The sequence below is a fragment of the Hyperolius riggenbachi genome, chromosome 8 (genome assembly GCF_040937935.1).
Source record: "Hyperolius riggenbachi isolate aHypRig1 chromosome 8, aHypRig1.pri, whole genome shotgun sequence".
NCBI lineage: Eukaryota > Metazoa > Chordata > Amphibia > Anura > Hyperoliidae > Hyperolius > Hyperolius riggenbachi.
Window position 1 is genome coordinate 149,502,543 of NC_090653.1, and position 19,861 is coordinate 149,522,403.

Below are 19,861 nucleotides of genomic sequence, written 5' to 3' on the forward strand. Positions count from 1 at the left end.
ATCAGTGCAGACATGAAGCAGTTAACATTTAATTCTTAGAACTCTCCACCCATATTATAATGAGTTTCACCACCCACTGTTCTCTTACTCAACCTTCTGTTTAAGGTCACAAGGGGAAGTGGTTCAGTCTGGACAACACATCACTTGTCTAAATCTGTCTGTGGGGCCCCTTTTCCACTAAAAGTCAAGGAAGCTAGGACATTGCAAAATAACGGTAAATCTACTATTATGACATGTTCAAGAGTAACAAGTGTCCCTGAACACGTACACATCATGTGGCCTTCTTCTAACACATTTTGTTCATATATCACCAAATGGAGCTAATTTAGAACAAAATGTCCGTTATACAATAAAGACAGGTATCACAGCTTTGTCACCAGTTAGATGTGTAACCTGAAGATTAATAATGTCTTGTCTTTGTCTCTCCAGAGCTGTTGCAGCATATTTACGAGCCCTTAGTCTCAGTCCTAATCATGCCGTGGTCCATGGAAATTTGGCTTGTGTATACTATGAACAAGGGCTTATTGATCTCGCCATTGATACTTACCGAAGGGCCATTGAATTGCAGCCACACTTCCCTGATGCCTACTGTAATCTTGCCAATGCTCTCAAAGAAAAAGGCAGTGTAAGTTTCTCACTTTTCTTCTTGTCAACATTATGTATATTACTTTTATCCATATAAATCCTTGACAATTCATTGAGCTAATCCGTTTATACATAATATTGAGAATTTCCTCAGGGTCATGTGACAATTGTCTGCCCTATTGAGACTTTGGATCTGATGCAGGGCGTTAAATTGGTTTTATGCACAAGAATTCTAATACCACCACAGATTTTATATGCATGTAATCACTTTTATTTGTGCTATTTAGCGTCAACATCGCCACATATAATAATGTTTGCATTGTGCCTGTCCAAACACCTTTTGATGTCCAGTTGCGCTTAATACATATCAATGGCCTTTATTTACATTAGCAAAAACTGTCTTGGTTGATCCGATCCATCTGCTAGGTGTAAAAACTGTAAAGAACACGTCTGAAAGATCCTACAAAACAGAGCTTTGGTGTATTCCATTGCACTGCTTTCTCGTGAGACTAAAATTGGTTAGATTGCCAAATTTAGTGTTCATATGAACCAGACCTCATGGTGCAGCATATGTGATCGGATTAGATTTGTAAGACACTGATTTATTTTTGTCAAATTGTGATAAAGGAAGAGAGTGATCACAGCAAATCGGGGTCTTACAAAATCCTTCAACTGCTGGAACTGATCACATGCTTCTTGAGTTCTCACACATGAGCAACATTAACCGAAAGCAGCACCTGTCACTGTACTTGCTGCATTCCAAAGTAAAATGATCAACACACACAGCATCACACCAGCCTTCCGTACTTTTTACAACCAGAAGCAAAGCCGCAGTTGGACAGTACTGCTGAATTTATCAGTCCTTAAGTGGTTAAAAAAAATGTGCAGCCAAAATGTCTAATGTACTTTAACATACAACAAAGATCACACTTGCATTACGGGTTACCATGTTATCTTTCTGATGGTGAATTTGTTATATATTTTAATCTTTTAGGTGGTTGATGCTGAAGAATGCTATAATACAGCTCTTCGCCTGTGCCCCACACATGCCGATTCCTTGAACAATCTTGCTAACATAAAACGAGAACAAGGGAATATTGAGGAGGCAGTTCGTCTCTATAGAAAGGCTCTTGAGGTAACTTGTTGTTCTTGTGCTTTTGCACATTTCACCTCTTCATTTTGCCGGTTACTAATTCTTTTTCATCACAGGTATTCCCTGAGTTTGCCGCTGCTCACTCAAATCTAGCCAGTGTACTTCAACAACAAGGCAAACTTCAAGAGGCTTTGATGCATTACAAGGAAGCCATCAGGTATGCTGAGGTTTATAGCTTTATTTTGTGCAGTTCCTTTTCGATTTGGAGTACTAAGAATGCTTTTTAATTTTTTTTTATTTCAGAATAAGTCCGACTTTTGCTGATGCTTATTCCAACATGGGTAATACATTGAAAGAAATGCAAGATGTTCAAGGAGCTCTACAGTGCTACACCAGGGCAATTCAGATCAATCCAGCATTTGCCGATGCGCACAGTAACCTTGCATCCATTCATAAGGTAATTTTGCTTCATTTTCTAAATTCAAGAACTGTTTTTTTCATACCATCTTAATACAGGTGTATTTTTTTCTCCTTACCCTATTTTACTTCATACCGAAAACTAAATATTGAATCACTGTTTTTTTGTTTAAGGACTCTGGAAATATCCCAGAAGCAATTGCTTCGTACAGAACTGCTCTGAAACTGAAACCTGACTTCCCTGATGCTTATTGCAACCTGGCACACTGTCTTCAGGTAGGATCTTATGGTGTGTGTGTGTGTGTATATATATATATATATTTCCCATGTAGGCTTTGGCCCCCCATCCTTCCAAGTTATTGATTATGTAGGATCTTCCTCTGTTCTAATTCCTGCAGCAATGTGTCTGCCTGTCCATGGAACAGACAAGGCTGTTGAGAGCAGCATGTGTTTGCAAGGATCCCACCTACAATTTTATCAGTAGCAAACATGAGCATGACAATCCGGGGCAGGGATGGGCTCACGGCTAATCACGAGTCTGTAAGGACTTGAATTCGTAATTGAAATGAGCCTTAATTGCCACAGCTGTGCGGCTGGATGATAAGGGGTTATTTACCCACAATTCCGCCATCCTGCCTGCGCTCCAAATAGATGGCACGCGTTCTATTGGACGCGTTGCAAGCCTCACCACGGCGGACATCCTTCTTCCTGCTTGAAGGAGGAAGTGAGCGTATTGAGGCTGGATGCGTGCAAGCTTTTTGGAGTGCAGGCAGGATGGTGGAATTGTGGGTAAATGACCCCTTATCCAACCGCACAGCTGCGGCAATTAAGGCTCATTTTAATTCCGATTTGCTAGCCCATCCCTGTTCCTGGGCAGTGTGTATGCATGGCTTAAATTCTATCTCCATGCCAACATTTATCCCACTATAAATACAGCAGTGCAAGACACAGAAGTATTTCCGCTGGTCACATTGTAGTATGCTGATTTTTTTGTGTTTCATAGGGTAGTCATTGACGGCGCTACAAACCGGTGTTTATTTTTCTCTTAAAGGACCACTGTTGCGAAAAACTTAAAATTGTAAATGTTTAAAAACACATGCAAATAAGTACGTTTCTTCCAGAGCAAAATGAGCCATAAATTATTTTTCTCAGATGTTGCTGTCACTTCCAGTAAGTACCCTAGTAGAAATCTGACATTACCGACAGATTTTGGGCAAGTCTATCTCTCCATAGGGGATTCTCAGCATGGCCTTTATTCTTTATAAAGACACTGCCTGAAAAAGATTTGTACAAAGATGCTGGCCAGCCTCCCTTCTCATCATACACTTTTTTAGCAGTTGAATGGAGCAACTGCCATACAATAAATGCTTTTGAAAATAAAGAAATCCCTCAGAATCCCACATAAAGCGATGGGCTAGTTTGAAAACCCCTCGGTTCTGTCAGATTTCTACTACTTACTGTAGGTGACAGCAGCATAGGAGAAAAGTAACATATGGATCAATTTTACTCTGGGGAAAAATGCACTTCTTATCTGTATATGTTTACACAATTCTTTTTTTTTTTTTTTGATTTATGCGATGGTGGTCCTTTAAACTGCAGAAACGCTACTTATGTGTATATAGAAGTATCAAGCTGGCTGTATGGAGATACTCCCTTCCTTCCTCTGGGCGGCAGCAGCAGCAATGGGGTAGCATCATGTCACATGTGACAGCTGTTTGAATGCGCCTTCTTGCTGCCACCACCCCACTCCTTTCCCCTCTGGAGAGCTTTCAGATACTGCCTACAAAAGGGCTATGGCATTCCAGCCCTTCTTGATACCAGCACTATGGGATGGCAGTGGGAGCTACCCAGTTACCATTGTGTAGTCCAGATGCTGTGGGATGGAAGTGGCAGCAAAGAAGTCCTGTTGTTACACTTTAGGGCGCACGCATTGCAGCAATGTGTGTGCATGCGTGCACACATTAGACTCTTTCGGCCCATGGCATGAAGTAGTTAGAGGGAAACTGGAAAACTGACTCACTGAGGATTTGAGTGTTCAGTTTTTTTTCTTGGAAATGGGCTATACTTTAACAACATTAAGAAAAAAGGTATGTCTTAAATATAATTAAAATAGTGGTCACTTAACTGTTTGGCATCATAATTCTTGGACTCATGCACAACCTATTGGAATGTAGGTCTGTGGCACCCATGGAAGGGAATGAGGCCCTGCATCACTCCTGAGATGCAGTGTCCTGCTGCTTGGTTCAGTAGTAGGTTTACTGAGCCATTAGGCGACTGCTGCTTGAGAACCTGAAATAAGTGAGATCCAGATGTTTTTGTGAAAATCCAGGGACCTTTCTTTCATCAGGGCAAGTGACATTTTAGGTCTTTTATTTTATTAAGATGTATATACCGGTAATAACAAACCTTATAGAGCTGTGGTGAGGTAGCAAAGCTAAATGTCATACAAGGTATCCTATTAATGTAATAAAACAATAAAGGCTGGTGGCATAAAGCTAGTTGGGAATGAGAAATCGTTACAAAGTAAAAGTCTTGGCACTATACAACTATATCAACTCTTCTGTTCTAACATTTTTGGATAATTATAAAAAAAAAAACAACCTCATGTCATTTATATTTGTTGTTGGAATTTTGCCATTATGAATATATTTTATGTTCAAATGAAGATTGTCTGTGACTGGACTGATTATGATGAGCGCATGAAGAAACTGGTCACTATTGTAGCAGATCAGCTGGATAAGAACAGACTTCCCTCTGTACATCCTCACCACAGCATGCTGTACCCGCTGTCACATGCATTCAGGAAAGCCATTGCTGAGAGACATGGAAACCTGTGCCTAGACAAGGTGAGAACAAGATTCAGTAAGACCTAATTGCCAGAATAAGTATTTGAGTAAACTGCTTGTATTGTTCTTATTACATTATGCAAAAGGTAGACTTTGTGTGTGTGTGTACAAAGGTAACATTAGAAAGTAATGGGAGGTGAGCAGAGTATAAATCCACTTCATTTATCTGTGGGCATTATAAACTATAGGTTTTGATGCATACATTCAAGAAGTTATCAAAAACTACTGAAGCTAAATAACCCAATAAACATCCCAGCTCATCCCTTGGGTTGGCAATTTGTTTAAAGCGTACCTGAGATGGGGCAGGAGGAAAATCTGATACATACCTGGGGCCTCCTCCAGGCAGAATACTCCCTCGCCTTTCTCTATCTCCTGGATGTTCTGCAAACAGACTCAGTAAGTTGTCCAGTCAGCCCAGTCTTTCCATGCGATGAGGCGTGCGCACGGCCAGGTCATGTATACGTAATTGGCCCCAGACCGGAGGACTTCCCGGGGCCAACTAGATAAAAATGGAGAACGGCGAGGAAGCAACCTGCCTGGAGGGGGCTGGAGGAAGCCCCAGGTATATATTATTTCTTAACCCCCACCCCTTCACCCCAAGTTTATTATAGATGGACCTGGGACAGCATGCTTATTGCCCCTAGATTTTGGTATGCCCACACATTAGGAGGTACCAGTAATTTTTCTCTGTGCAAGGTGTAAATCTAAGCTATTTGTCCACCAGATTAATGTACTTCACAAGCCACCTTACGAACATCCAAAGGATTTGAAAGCTAGCGATGGAAGGCTGCGAGTAGGTTATGTGAGCTCAGACTTCGGAAATCACCCCACCTCTCATCTGATGCAGTCAATACCAGGCATGCATAACCCAGATAAATTTGAGGTAAGTGGTATTCTGTTACATGGATATAGTTGTTATTGATGACGCAAATCATGGAGTTAAAGCACTATCAAAGAAACAGTTTTTCTGTAAAACCCACATACCTATAGAGCTTTTAGCCAGCAACATTAAAATGCTTTTCAGAGGTCTTTCAGAGCAGTTTGTGTAGGTTTACCCAGCTTTTTGTAAAAAAAAAATTAAAAAAATGGGTCTGCATTGGGGGAGGCAAAGGTGAACTGTAACCTGGCTGTGAACTGTTTACACTGCATGGCAGAGAGAGAGACAGACAGGAATACAGAGCTGCAGCTGATGCTTATTAACACACATTTGAAGCTATATTTCTGCTTTCTATCATTCTGAACAGATTCCATTCACAGTATTAGAGCCAGTGAAGATTGTTTCTGTATGCTGGATGTGCAGTGCACATTCCTCCATAGTAATGCCCACAATGAGAACTGTTCTCTGTAAATGTCATTTTCTTCATATAAAACATGAAAAGATTGAAAAAAAGCCTTTGTATTACTACTCTCTAGTAATTACTGGAATCATATGTGGCATTTAGAATTTTAGTTAACGTTGATAGTTGTCCTTTAATGAGTGCATGTTTAAATGCTAAAGATATTGAAATTAAGTAATTCAATTTATGAACCGGTATCTCTTTTGTGGAATAAGTGGGAAAATGTACTTTTGCAACAAAATACGTAATTTGCAGAAGAATAGTGGGTGTTCTTTGTTTAAAAATGATTAGTCAGCTTTTTCTGAGGGTGGGGTTTTTAGTGGCACATTTTTAGTGGCATCTCAGCTGATCATGAGACCCTCCTCCAAGCTGCAGTAGTTTTTTTGCCAATGTGATCTACTTTTTGTTTTTTCTATTAGTTTTACTTAGTATCTTTCTGTTTTTTTCAGGTTTTCTGTTATGCTCTTAGCCCCGACGATGGCACAAACTTCCGTGTGAAGGTTATGGCAGAAGCAAACCACTTTGTTGACCTTTCCCAGGTGAGACGATGTATTGCTGTGGTGTAAGGGCATTATTTAGGTATGGTATTGTAGAATTTAATTTTTTCAGTCTTCTAAACAAGCAGATTTCTATTTAGATTCCATGCAATGGAAAAGCAGCTGATCGCATTCATCAGGATGGAGTTCACATCCTAGTTAACATGAATGGCTATACCAAAGGGGCAAGAAATGAACTATTTGCACTCAAAGCTGCACCCATTCAGGTAAGAGCTGTTGTGCTGAGATGAGAGAACATATTATAATAATAATAATCTGCACGTTTGTATAGCGCTTTTCTCCTGTTGTACTCAAAGTGCTCAAGAGCTGCAGCCACTGGGACATATTCAAGAGGCAACCCTGCAGTGTTAGGGAGCCTTGCCTTGAACTCCTTACTGCATAGGTCTGACCCTAGCCAGGATTCGAACCCTGGTCTACCATGTCAAAGGTGGTGCCCTTAACCAGTAACTATTCAGCCATTACTATGAATACTATTTAAAGTAGAGTTTGTAATGTGCGCACTTTCCCCTCTCAACAGTGAAGGGAGAGTGTAGGTGCCTCAAACTTTGTTAGGGGAATGGGAAAGGGGGGTACTATGAAAAGTAATCCTGAAGATCAGTAGTGTAGCTTAGGAGCTCAGGTCCCCAATACGAGTTTTACATTGGGCCCCCTCAAGCGCTCTATACAGAACACTTGTTATGGAACACCAAAACTGCCGAGGACAACAGCAGTGGCAGAGAGGTGTTGGCTGGGGATGAGAATAGTCTATTGTTACAACTAATCAAAGCACATACAGAGATGATCATTATCAGCTTAGCACCAATAAAGAGCTAATACAGCGCTTGAAGGTGGGCCACTCTAGTCCAGGGGCCCTGGTGCAGTCGCTTCCACTGCATCCCCTATTGCTATGCCACTGCTGAAGATGGGTTGTACCTCCTACACTGCAGCTTGGCTTCAGGTAATAGCCCTCCTCCAGCCAGCTGACTATGATGCAGGTCAGCAGCTAACCTCTTCTTTCACCTCTTGACAAGTCTTACAAACCACACATTAGCTCTTTTTTAAGTAAACAATACAGATTGTAGGTGATTTATTGAAGCTTCACCGTATTGACTATAAACCTCTAATCTGGTGAGGAAAGAAAAACATGGTCTTTTAAAGTTACCAAAGTGAAACTTTGTTGCTCTTTACTGCACTTCAGTTTGTCTGGTACTGTTGGTAAATTCTGTTTGTCAGATCAGTCTACCACAGTGTGGCCAGTATTAGTGAAAGTGGTGGACAATTTTGTAGTGGTTACCTGACTTCCGCTTCCAGTTTGTAGGTGCAGTTTTAATAAACCTTATATGCAATTATACTTTTTTTTTTTTTTTTCAGAAGCTGCATTCTTTGTACACTTGCAGAAATACTTGTTAATATGACATTACGGTTTCTTTAGGCTATGTGGTTGGGGTACCCTGGAACAAGCGGAGCTCCATTTATGGATTATATTATCACTGACAAAGAGACTTCACCGACTGATGTGGCTGAACAGTATTCAGAGAAAATGGCATATATGCCCAACACATTCTTCATTGGAGACCATGCCAACATGTTTCCACATCTAAAAGTAAGGATCTTATTCGAAATTTGACTTGTTTAACTGCAAATGTTATGTTTTTCTTGGCGGTACTGTATGGGAATGCAACATTTTCAGACCTATATTTGCATTGATGACGTGTTGTATATATCTTATACATACACCCAGAATTAGAGACGAGTACATGTGCAGAGAATGTGAACTAAGAGAAATAATAAGCTTGACATCCCTTTTACAATTTTGTGGACTTAAGGCTGAAAGTGGGATACATTTTTGACATAACATTCAATAAATGTTTCGGGTTTTTTTTACCCATACAGTTATCATATTTGCTTTTGTGTACAAGTAATGTCTGACTACAAACTACAAATTCCCAAAGTAAAAGTACAGTTTATCAAGCTGTCACTGCATTTTATTGCAAAGCTTCTGTATTTATATATTTAAATCTATCACTTCTCAGTTGCACACCTACTAGAAGCAGAGAGAGATCTCAGTTTCTCCACTTTGCCAATGTTTACTAAATGTATCTGGACAACGGAATGTTAGTGTTACCTCCTCCATGTGGCCCAGGTCAGACAATAATGGGTGCAGCAGGACATTTGGAAAAAAGCAATATGCTGCAACACATAAAGCGGTAACGTCACACAGGATTTTCTGTTTTATGTCCGATGTCCTTGCAGAATTTTCAAATGCGTATTATGCAAAATTGCGCGATAATATATCTAGTGGGAATAAGCCCTTAATGCCCTGTCATATTTACATTGAATCAGATTGATTTCTCAAAAATACATACAGTACACATTTGTCTTTTGTGTCGTCTTGTCAATTTCCTGAGAAAAAAAGATTTTATGATGAGGCACCTTTTGTCTCCCGACCCCAATTTAGAGAACAGGAAGATCATAACTTCTGTGTTGCGGGCACAACTAAGAAATTGATAACCTAGAAATAAATGCAGTTTCTCAAAATAAGTTTGTAAAGGATACACCAATTATCAGGCCATATACATCTCACTGGCCCATACTTGCTGAACCCATATAACAAACCAATATCTGTTTAGAGGGGTGTGTACCCACTGTTTTTGTGAAGTATTAACTTTATTAACATTCTACTGTTTATGTACAACCTGGGTCTTTACTGTTTAGAATATTGTCCTGGAAATCCAATAGAGCTGCTACAATCGATACAGCAGTGCACATTTAGGTGTTGAAATTGCTACCCATCTTTCTTGATGGAACTAGCAGTTGGCTTTAAAGTGGACCAGAACTCAGAACTTCCTCTCTGCTCTAAAATATAAGATAACTTGCAAAGAAAACCATTTCCTTGTTACAGCTTATAGAACTCCTACTGAGATTCTGCAGAGTGGTTCAGGTCCACTTTAAGAATTCCATAAAGTACAGTATGCTAAAACTAGCTTTTGTAGAGCCCTTTCCTACAGTCGTCACCACAGGCATCTGTCTGATTTGCCTATGTTTAAATTGGCCCTGGCGGTTTGTTACAACCTCCACCATGTTAACCATTCAGGTCTTTGTGTAAGAATATACAATTAAACTGTAATAATTTCTTTTCACGGTACATTCCTTTCATGAACAAGTCAATATTTCCATCTTCATCTTGGCAATGCATTGTATAAATACATTTTCCTTTTTTTTTTATTTACCCCCCAGAAAAAAGCAGTTATTGACTTCAAGTCCAATGGCCACATTTATGATAACAGAATAGTTCTTAATGGAATAGATTTGAAAGCATTCTTGGAGACTCTGCCTGATGTCAAAATTGTGAAGGTAATATTTTTTTCAGGAATATGAACATTTACTTCATACTTGAGCTGCTTGAAAGGATTGTGCATCTTGGAGGGGTCCGCCACTGTAACTATAAAATAGTTTTACAGTGCACATGTGAGGGGGGAAGAAAAGACCAGATGGATTCTAATCTTAGTAGAGAGAAGGCTCTGGATAGTCCAGACTCTACTTCCCCATCCTTCTTCACCCTAGCTCTGGGACCCTCTGAACTATTGCATTTATATTACTCACAGATTTACTTTAAGATACCAATTTGCTTATGGCCATCTGTATCTGATAAATCTCCGGTTTGCTGGATTCTCCGTAGTTGCTATGTTGAATTTTACAAAAACCAAAAAGGGTATACCACTTAGGGCAGGGGTCCCCAACCACTGGTCCGCGGCCCAATACCGGACCGCAGGGCATTATGTTGTGCCAGGCTGCAGTCCCCTGCCTCACTGTAGTGCAGCCGCGGCTCCAACTAACTTTACTGGCAGACGTGGCTGTTTGCTGTGCAGTACCCGGAAGCCTCCAGTCACGCCCCCTCCATCACTGTACTTCGCCCACCTCCTGTATTGCTCAATTTGCTGAGCTTGGCCTGAGGAGAGGAAGTACAATGAGGCTGCGGGGATAACGGAAGGTGTGTGCTATGCCTGCTCTCCCCGCAGCTTCACCTATGCTGCCTGGCTATTTATACTGGAGGCACCTACCTAGCTAACCTACACTGGGGGCAACTATACTTGACTACCTATACTGGAGGCACCTACATAGCTAAACTATACTGAAGTCAACTATACTGGATACCTATACTAGAGGCGCCTACCTAGCTAACCTACACTGGGGCAACTATACTGGTTACCTATACTGGGGGGCAACTGTACATAAATACCCTATACAGGGGGTACCTATACGTGGCTACCTACGTACTCCAAATGGGGGGTGGTGCTGCTGCAGACACCGGTCCACCCTCACCCCTTATTGTGCATTTGTACAGTATTCGTTCCGGTTACGTTAAGCAAAAAAACTGCTAATGTGAACCTGGCCTTATGCGTGCAGCAGGGCATTGTCAGACCGGATTTTCTATGTTTTATGCCTGATGTCCTTGGGGCATTTTCAAATGCGTATGATGCAGAATTGCGTCCTAATACATCTAACAGGAATTGGCCCTTAAGATGCGTACACACGCACTTCCACCAGACCCTCCCACTGGGCGGACGTTCAGCCAACAGCACGTGTGTACGCGCTATTGGCGGACTGCTAAGGCTGTTTCTGAACGATCCGCTGAGCGGATCATTCACAAATGGCCTCATCAGTCTGCCTGACACTGTACACATGCACTACTGTCGCTGGAACGCCCGCCCTTCGGTAGGGTCCGGTGTACCCGTCGTTGCTGGCAGTAGTGCATGTGTACGCACCTTTAATGCCCTGTAATGTTTACATTGAATCCGATTGATTTCTCAGATATACATACAGTACACAATTCTCTTATACATTATTCGTATTGTAATGGTGATTTGATAAGAAATGCATTTTTATCTTGTTTTTAGATGAAAGGCCCAGAGAATGTGGATAGCTCTGACAGTAACTCGGCACTTAGCATGCCAGTTATTCCCATGAATACAATAGCGGAGGCCGTCATTGAGATGATCAACCGAGGACAAATTCAGATAACAATCAATGGATTTAATATCAGCAATGGTCTGGCAACAACCCAGGTTTGTGGTTGAACTTGTAGTATTTATTTTTTAAGTTAACACTTAGGCTGCTTTCACAGTGAGACGTTACAGGCGCACTTTAGTGCAGCCTGTAACGCTACCCAACGCACAGCAATGTAACTGCAATGGGCTGTTCACAGTGCCCATGTTGCGTTACATTGTAACGCTGCACGTCAATCTAAAGTGCAACATGCTACGGCGTTAGAGCGGCTTTGCCGCGTTAGCCTGCTTACACAGGCTCAGTGATTAGCCACATAGCTAATTAATATTCACTGCACTGTGCTGAAGTCACTGGCAGGACTACGTGATGCGGAGTGTTCCGCTAACTTGGTCTCCACCAGCGCATGCGTACTATAGTACGCATCACGGACACATCAAAGAGCCGCTTAATGCGGCTCTTTGCTAACGTCCTCTGCCACCACTACCATGCGACCTTAACGTAGCACCTAACGCAACGTCTTAGTGTGAAAGAAGCCTTAAAGAGAACCCGAGGCGGGGTTCTTACATCGCAATCCATATACAGAGGCTGTGTCTGTCTATAGAGCCCAGCCTCTGTTGCTAGTTAGTTCCCTCCAAAGCCCCCCCCCCCCCCCCCCTGTGCGCTGTCAGACCCCATAAAACACAGCCGCATAGCGCGGCTGTGTTTACCTCACTACCGTCAGTCTCGGCTGCTCCCCCGCCTCCTGAATTGCTCTGGTCCCCGCCCGCGTCCCTTCCCTCCAATCCAAAAGGGATGTGGGCGGGGACCAGAGCGATTCAGGAGGCAGGGGAGCGGCGAGACTGACATTAGTGAGATAAACACAGCCGGCTGCGAGTCGCCAGCGCGGCTGTGTTTTATTGGGTCTGACAGCGCGCAGGAGGGGGGCTTTGAAGGAAACTAACTAGCAACAGAGGCTGGGCTCTATAGACAGACCCAGCCTCTGTATATGGATTGCGATGTAAGAACCCCGCCTCGGGTTCTCTTTAAGGTATACATGAAGAAATCAAATTGAGTCTTTCTAACACCCCCCCACCCCCCCCCCCCCCCCCTACCCCCAGTTAAAACCATTGATTTGTAAAATAATCAGAAAAGGGTTTTTTTTTGTTTTTTTTGTCATATTTCTTCTCATAGCGGTAGAAAAATAAAACTTCTAAGGTTGATTTTTTTTTTTATTTTTTTTTTTTTTTTTTTTTTTTTTATTGCCGCTTTGAAAAATTTAATAAATGAAAGGAAACAAAAGAACTATTTTCTCTAGTTGAAAAAAGACCAAGAAATTGAATGTTGTATGGTCGCCTTCAGTGTTTGTTCACTGAAATGCTGTTTCAAAATAAATAACCCACAGCAATTCATCAAAAAGTGAACCCACAGAAATACATCCACACTGTTCTTGGTATTGGTGTTTACATGATGCATCTTAGTACGTGCAGTATAATTTTGACACACTACCACATGCTTTTTACAGTGTGCATTATGAGCGACCTGGATATAAGGCATTGTACTGCATGCATAGTGCATGGGTCCTTAAAGGGGCACTATGATAAAGTGTAACATAGAATCAAATTTATTCGCCAAGCACGACTGGGTCGTGCCCGGAATTAGGTTTGGCACCTTACACTTGCTCATAGTAAACACAGGAAGTACACAATGACTAACATGCAGAGAAAAAAAGTGCAGAACAGTCCATACTATATACAAAAACAGGGGTGCAATAGAATACAGTAAAGTGATCAGTGTCCAGATTCAACATAGTTATGTTCGCTAGTTCAGTCAAGTGAGTTCAGGAGGTTGACAGCAGAGGGGAAAAAGGAGTTACTGTGCCTCGAAGTTTTTGTGTAGATGGCTCGGAACCTGCGGCCTGACGGTAGACGGATGAAAAAGCGGTGACCAGGGTGTGAGGGGTCACCGGCAATCTTCAGTGCTCTGGAGCGTAGCCTGGAGAGATGTAGGCAGTCGAGTGAGGGGAGTGGTCTCCCAATGACCCTTTCTGCCGATCTAATGATCCTCTGAAGTTTGTATCTATCCCTGTTGGACGATCCAGCGTACCATACAAGGATCGAAGAGCAGAGGACGGACTCTATGGTGGCAGTGTAGAAGTTCGTCAGCAATTCCTGGGCCATGACGAACTTCTTCAGTTGTCGGAGGAAGAACAGCCTCTGCTGGGCTTTCCTCTGAGTTAAGGTGGTGTTTTACTTCCAGGTCAGGTCATTTGAGATGGTGGTGCCCAGGAGGCGAACGCTGGCCACTCGCTCAGCTTCAAAGCCATCAATGTAGATTGGTGGGGGGGCGGGAGCATGCCTCCTGAAATCTATCACCTCAACAGTTTTGGCTGTGTTAAGGACAAGAGAACCCGAGGTGGGGATCTTAGAAAGAAATCTATACGCAGAGGCTGGGTCTGGCTATAGTGCCCAGCCTCTGTTGCTATTTGAATCCCCTCTAAGTGCCCCCTGCACTCCGCTCTCCCCCATAAATTACAGCTGCACTCTGGCAATGTTTAGCTCCCTAATGTCACGCACACCGCTCCGCCTGCAGAGCGCTGGTCCCCGCCCGCGTCCCTTCCCTCTAATCAGCGGCGAGGGAAGGGACGCGAGTGGGGACCGGCGCGCTGCAGGAGGCGGGGGAGCGGCGTGAGTGACATTAGGGAGGTAAATACAGCCCGCTGCGACACGCTGCGTGTCGCCAGCGCGGCTGTAATTTATGGGGGAGAGCGGAGCGCAGAGGGGACTAAGGGGGGGGGGGGGGGATTCAAATAGCAACAGAGGCTGAGCACTATAGCCAGACCCAGCCTCTGTGTATAGATTTCTTTCTAAGATCCCCACCTCGGGTTCTCTTTAAAGTACATGTAAACATACGATTAAGAAGTACATTTTTCCTAGAGTAAAATGAGACATGAATTTCTTTTCTCCTATGTTGCTGCCTGTCACTTAGAGTAGGTAGTAGAAATCTGCCATTACTGACAGGTTTTGGACTAGCCCATCTTCTCATGGGGGATTCTCAGCCTTTACTCTTTATAACGACATTCCCTGAAAAGGATTTCTACAAATAAGCTAGCCAGCCTCCCTGCTTGCTGCACAGTTTTTTTTGGCAGTTGAATGGAGCAAATGCCATTTACTAAGTGCTTTTGAAAATAAAGTAAATCTTGAGAACCCCCCCCCAATAAGGAGATAAGCTGGTCTAAAACCTGTCAGTTCTGTTAGATTTCTACAACCTACTGTAAGTGACAGCAACATAGTGAAAAAGTAATTTGTCTCATTTTACTCTGGGCAAAATGTACTTTTTATTTGTATATGTTTACATGCCCTTTAAATGTTGCACTTTTTTTTTGCCATTGTGCCCCTTTAAAGGGAAGGTTCAGGGACTAGCTAAAAAAAATAAAAATCCATTTCCACTTACCTGGGGCTTCCTCCAGCCCGTGGCAGGCAGGAGGTGCCCTCGGCTCCGCTCCGCAGGCTCCCGGTGGTCTCCGGTGGCCGACCCGACCTGGCCAGGCCGGCAGCCAGGTCGGGCCTCTTCTGCGCTCCATGGTGCGTTCCACGCCGGCGCGCTGACGTCATCGGACGTCCTCCGGGCTGTACTGCGCAGGCTCAGTAGTTCTGAGCCTGCGCAGTACAACCCAGAGGACGTCCGATGACGTCAGCGCGCCGGCGTGGAACGCACCATGGAGCGCAGAAGAGGCCCGACCTGGCGGCTGGCCTGGCCAGGTCGGGTCGGCCACCGAAGACCACCGGGAGCCTGTGGAGCGGCGCCGAGGGCACCTCCTGCCTGCCACGGGCTGGAGGAAGCCCCAGGTAAGTGGAAATGGATTTTTATTTTTTTTAGCTAGTCCCTGAACCTTCCCTTTAATAATAATTTCATGAATTGATGTAGCGCCAACATGTTGTACACTAGACAATAAATAAGGTTACAGACAACGATAATAGTGCTACGAACAACATAATACAGGCAATAAGATGCACAATGCAAGATCACACACTGGTGTAGTAGTTCCAATAATTGAAGTGTGCACGATCAAGAAGAATACACAAGGAGGGAGGGCCCTGCCAAAGCTTACAATCTAAAGGGAGGGTGTGATGATCCAAAAGGAGAGGGGTTGCCTTGAAAGCTAGCCTGGTGGGCAGTGGAAAAGCGTTCCATAGGATGGGGAAGGTGAAGGACCAGTGGCGTAACAATAGGGGGTGCAGAGGTAGTGACCGCATCAGGGACCCTGGACCAGAGGGGTCCTCCTTCATCCATCTTATTAGCTTTGGTGCTATGCTAGTAATAAACACCTCTATATATGCATTGCACAGTGGTAAGCCCTAACTCTGTTTTCTTACTTTAAATACACTTCTCTGACACTTCAGATGTCCTTGGTAGGTTTTAGGGCTCCATGTCAATAGAGTGCATGAGGCCGCATGTAAAAGTCACACCGGAACCCCAAGCTCCTGACTGATGCTACTGTAAGGACTTACATTTGTAAGCCAAATGTTTGCAGATACATTAATATTGCCTACTACATCATAGAGTGTTTGTTTCTCTACAGATAAATAATAAAGCTGCAACAGGTGAAGAGGTTCCTCGCACAATAATTGTAACCACGCGATCGCAGTATGGACTGCCTGAGGATGCTGTGGTTTACTGCAACTTTAATCAGCTTTACAAGATTGACCCACCAACCCTGCAGATGTGGGCAAATGTGAGTAAACTGTATATGAACTGATTACACACCGCACTTTTTGATTAAGTATATGAAAAACCCCTTTCCTATTCTATCTAAAGAAAGAACTTTCACAAACCATGTGTATAAAAAGAAAGATTACTATTACAAAGATTGTACTAATAGAGGTTGTAGGACAGAAAATTGCTGACTATTTGTTGTTGCCAAGGGGCCATATGCAATTCACTTTTTCTCCCGAGTTTTCTCCTAGGTGATATTTTCACACCTTGTTATAAAATGCATGTTAAACCACCAGCAAGCAAAAAAAAATACTAAAAATTATTTTGATAGTAAGTTTCACCAATATCTGGGTACTTTTTCAATTGTAAAATGCTTCAAAGTTATTTTAAAGAGAAGATGAAAATTATCTCCTAGGAGAAAAGTCAGGTGAAAAAGTTAATTGCATATGGCCCAGGGTCTGCCTGAGACCTGTGGTGTGGGAAGAGTATTGTCGACTTCCTCAATCTGCTACATTTACAGGAGTGAAGCAGACAGTTTTGTACAATGATTCTGTCATACGAGCTCGTTGATTTTCATGCTCATTCATAAGGATTACCAATCACAGTAATATAGCAACCCTTGGTTTTCTCAAGCCTGTTGTACAAAGGGCAGTAATGATCTCATTGTGACCTACAGTTTAGAAATTCCCTAGTCTTTAGTCACCTGTTCTTATTAGACAAAATCTGATAAAGTAGATGGTAAAGAGGCGCCCAATGTACAGTGATGTGAAAAACTATTTGCCCCCTTTCTGATTTCTATTCTTTTGCATGTTTGTCACACTTAAATGTTTCTTCTCATCAAAAACCATGAACTATTAGTCAAAGATAACATAATTGAACACAAAATGCAGTTTTAAATGATGGTTTTTATTATTTAGTGAGAAAAAAAACTCCAAATCTACATGGCCCTGTGTAAAAAAGTGATTGCGCCCCCCCCTTTGTTAAAAAATAACTTACTGTGGTTTATCACACCTGAGTTCAATTTCTGTAGTCACCCCCAGGCCTGATTACTGCCACACCTGTTTCAATCAAGAAATCACTTAAATATGAGCTATCTGACACAGAAGTAGACCAAAAGCACCTCAAAAGCTAGACCATCATGCTAAGATCCAAAGAAATTCAGGAACAAATGAGAACAAAAGTAATTGGGATCTATCAGTCTGGTAAAGGTTATAAAGCCATTTCTAAAGCTTTGGGACTCCAGCAAACCACAGTGAGAGCCATTATCCACAAATGGCAAAAACATGGAACAGTGATGAACCTTCCCAGGAGTGGCCGGCCGACCAACATTACCCCAAGAGCGCAGAGAAAACTCATCCAAGAGGCCACAAAAGACCCCAGGACAACATCTAAAGAACTGCAGGCCTCACTTGCCTCAATTAAGGTCAGTGTTCACGACTCCACCATAAGAGACTGTACAAAAATGGCCTGCATGGCAGATATCCAAGGCGCAAACCACTTTTAAGCAAAAAGAACATTAAGGCTCGTCTCAATTTTGCTAAAAAAAATCTCAATGATTGCCAAGACTTTTGGGAAAATACCTTGTGGACCGACGAGACAAAAGTTGAACTTTTTGGAAGGTGCGTGTCCCGTTACATCTGGTGTAGAAGTAACACAGCATTTCAGCAAAAGAACATCATACCAACAGTAAATATGGTGGTGGTAGTGTGATGGTCTGGGGTTGTTTTGCTGCTTCAGAACCTGGAAGGCTTGCTGTGATAGATGGAACCATTAATTCTACTGTCTGCCAAAAAATCCTGAAGGAGAATGTTCGGCCATCTGTTCGTCAACTCAAGCTGAAGCGATCTTGGGTGCTGCAGCAGGACATTAACCCAAAACACACCAGCAAATTCACCTCTGAATGGCTGAAGAAAAACTAAATGAAGACTTTGGAGTGGCCTAGTCAAAGTCCTGACCTGAATCCTATTGAGATGTTAAGGCATGACCTTAAAAAGGCGGTTCATGTTAGAAAACCCTCAAATAAAGCTGAATTACAACAATTCTGCAAAGATGAGTGGGCCAAAATTCCTCCAGAGCGCTGTAAAAGACTCGTTGCAAGTTATCGCAAACGCTTGATTGCAGTTATTGCTGCTAAGGGTGGCCCAACCAGTTATTAGGTTCAGGGGGCAATTTCTTTTTCACACAGGGCCATGTAGGTTTTGAGGTTTTTTTCCCATTAAATAATAAAAACCATCATTTAAAACTGCATTTTGTGTTCAATTATGTTATCTTTGACTAATAGTTAACAGTTTTTGATGAGCAGAAACATTTAAGTGTGACAAACATGCAAAAGAATAAGAAATCAGGAAGGGGGCAAATAGTTTTTCACATCACTGTATATAAAACACTCTAGAATCAATTAAAATAAAGATGAGGTGGCTTACCTCACAGACAACAAACTCACTTTAGATAAGGAAGTTTAATTGAAAATTAAGCACAGGCAACGCGTTTTGTGGGATCATGCCCACTCCCTCAAGCCAAATAAAAGTGCCGTTGCAGTCTATTTGCCACGTTCGGGGTGCCGATACTCATCACCTGTCACATACTGCACCATTTGGGCTCCCGTTGTCTTTGTTTTTTTCCCCTCCAGCACTGTAAAATCTGGTAAAGGTGACCATTCTGCATGGTTTTGTTTCCCTTGATGCAATGGCACACACTGGGCCTTGTCCTGTTCTGATTCTTAGTTCTTGTAGGTGATTTGGTTGAAGCAGGAAAAAATGGACTGGCATGATTTAACATGCTGGCTTAAATAGTCCACCCCCTGACAGGTGCCATTTTAATGAAATAATTCAAGGGATTCACGTCAACTGCCGTTGGTTTTAATGTTGCAGCTGATAGGTGTGTATGCATGAATTCTAAAGCACATAAAATAATTAAATTTGGCCTTGTATCCTCCTGATAGCTCTCTAGTCCCTAACAGTGTCCAATAGTGATGAGCAAATATGGCCTTTTTTTATTTTGCCATCATTTTTGTAAAAGTGCAAATTTTTCTATTCAGGTATAATGCCGGAAGAAGAAACGGCTAGTTATGTACGTTCTTACGTATGTTGTTTTGCTGTTGGCATATTTTCTCCACAACAAACACCGAACCTTACCTTACAGGCATGCATGTAAAAGCCTCACTGTTAAATGCATTGAAGTAAATTTTGCATGAGAAAACACATTTTCAAGAAAGTTCTTATTTTTAGCAAAAATGTGTCTCAAGTGAAAATTAAGTTGCGCAAGAATGCAAATTTCCATGTATAAATTTGCACTCCTCTCTAGTGGCCATCACTCCACATTGTCATATAGAACAAGGTTTCGTTCACA

The 19,861-nt window shown here is 42.4% G+C and overlaps 1 protein-coding gene across 5 annotated transcripts in view; it reads left to right on the top strand.

Annotated features, from left to right (window-relative positions):
- The window catches only part of OGT (O-linked N-acetylglucosamine (GlcNAc) transferase), a 94,685-nt gene that overhangs the window by 55,293 nt on the left and 19,531 nt on the right, over window positions 1-19,861 (top strand). For all 5 annotated transcript variants that reach the window (XM_068247523.1, XM_068247520.1, XM_068247521.1 and 2 more), the window contains 13 exons: window positions 430-625; window positions 1,580-1,720; window positions 1,795-1,895; window positions 1,982-2,135; window positions 2,270-2,371; window positions 4,762-4,941; window positions 5,666-5,824; window positions 6,728-6,817; window positions 6,916-7,041; window positions 8,247-8,417; window positions 10,052-10,168; window positions 11,713-11,880; window positions 16,380-16,532. In XM_068247523.1, coding sequence (XP_068103624.1) covers window positions 430-625; window positions 1,580-1,720; window positions 1,795-1,895; window positions 1,982-2,135; window positions 2,270-2,371; window positions 4,762-4,941; window positions 5,666-5,824; window positions 6,728-6,817; window positions 6,916-7,041; window positions 8,247-8,417; window positions 10,052-10,168; window positions 11,713-11,880; window positions 16,380-16,532 — 1,858 coding nt within the window. The remainder of the gene's footprint in view (window positions 1-429; window positions 626-1,579; window positions 1,721-1,794; window positions 1,896-1,981; window positions 2,136-2,269; window positions 2,372-4,761; window positions 4,942-5,665; window positions 5,825-6,727; window positions 6,818-6,915; window positions 7,042-8,246; window positions 8,418-10,051; window positions 10,169-11,712; window positions 11,881-16,379; window positions 16,533-19,861) is intronic.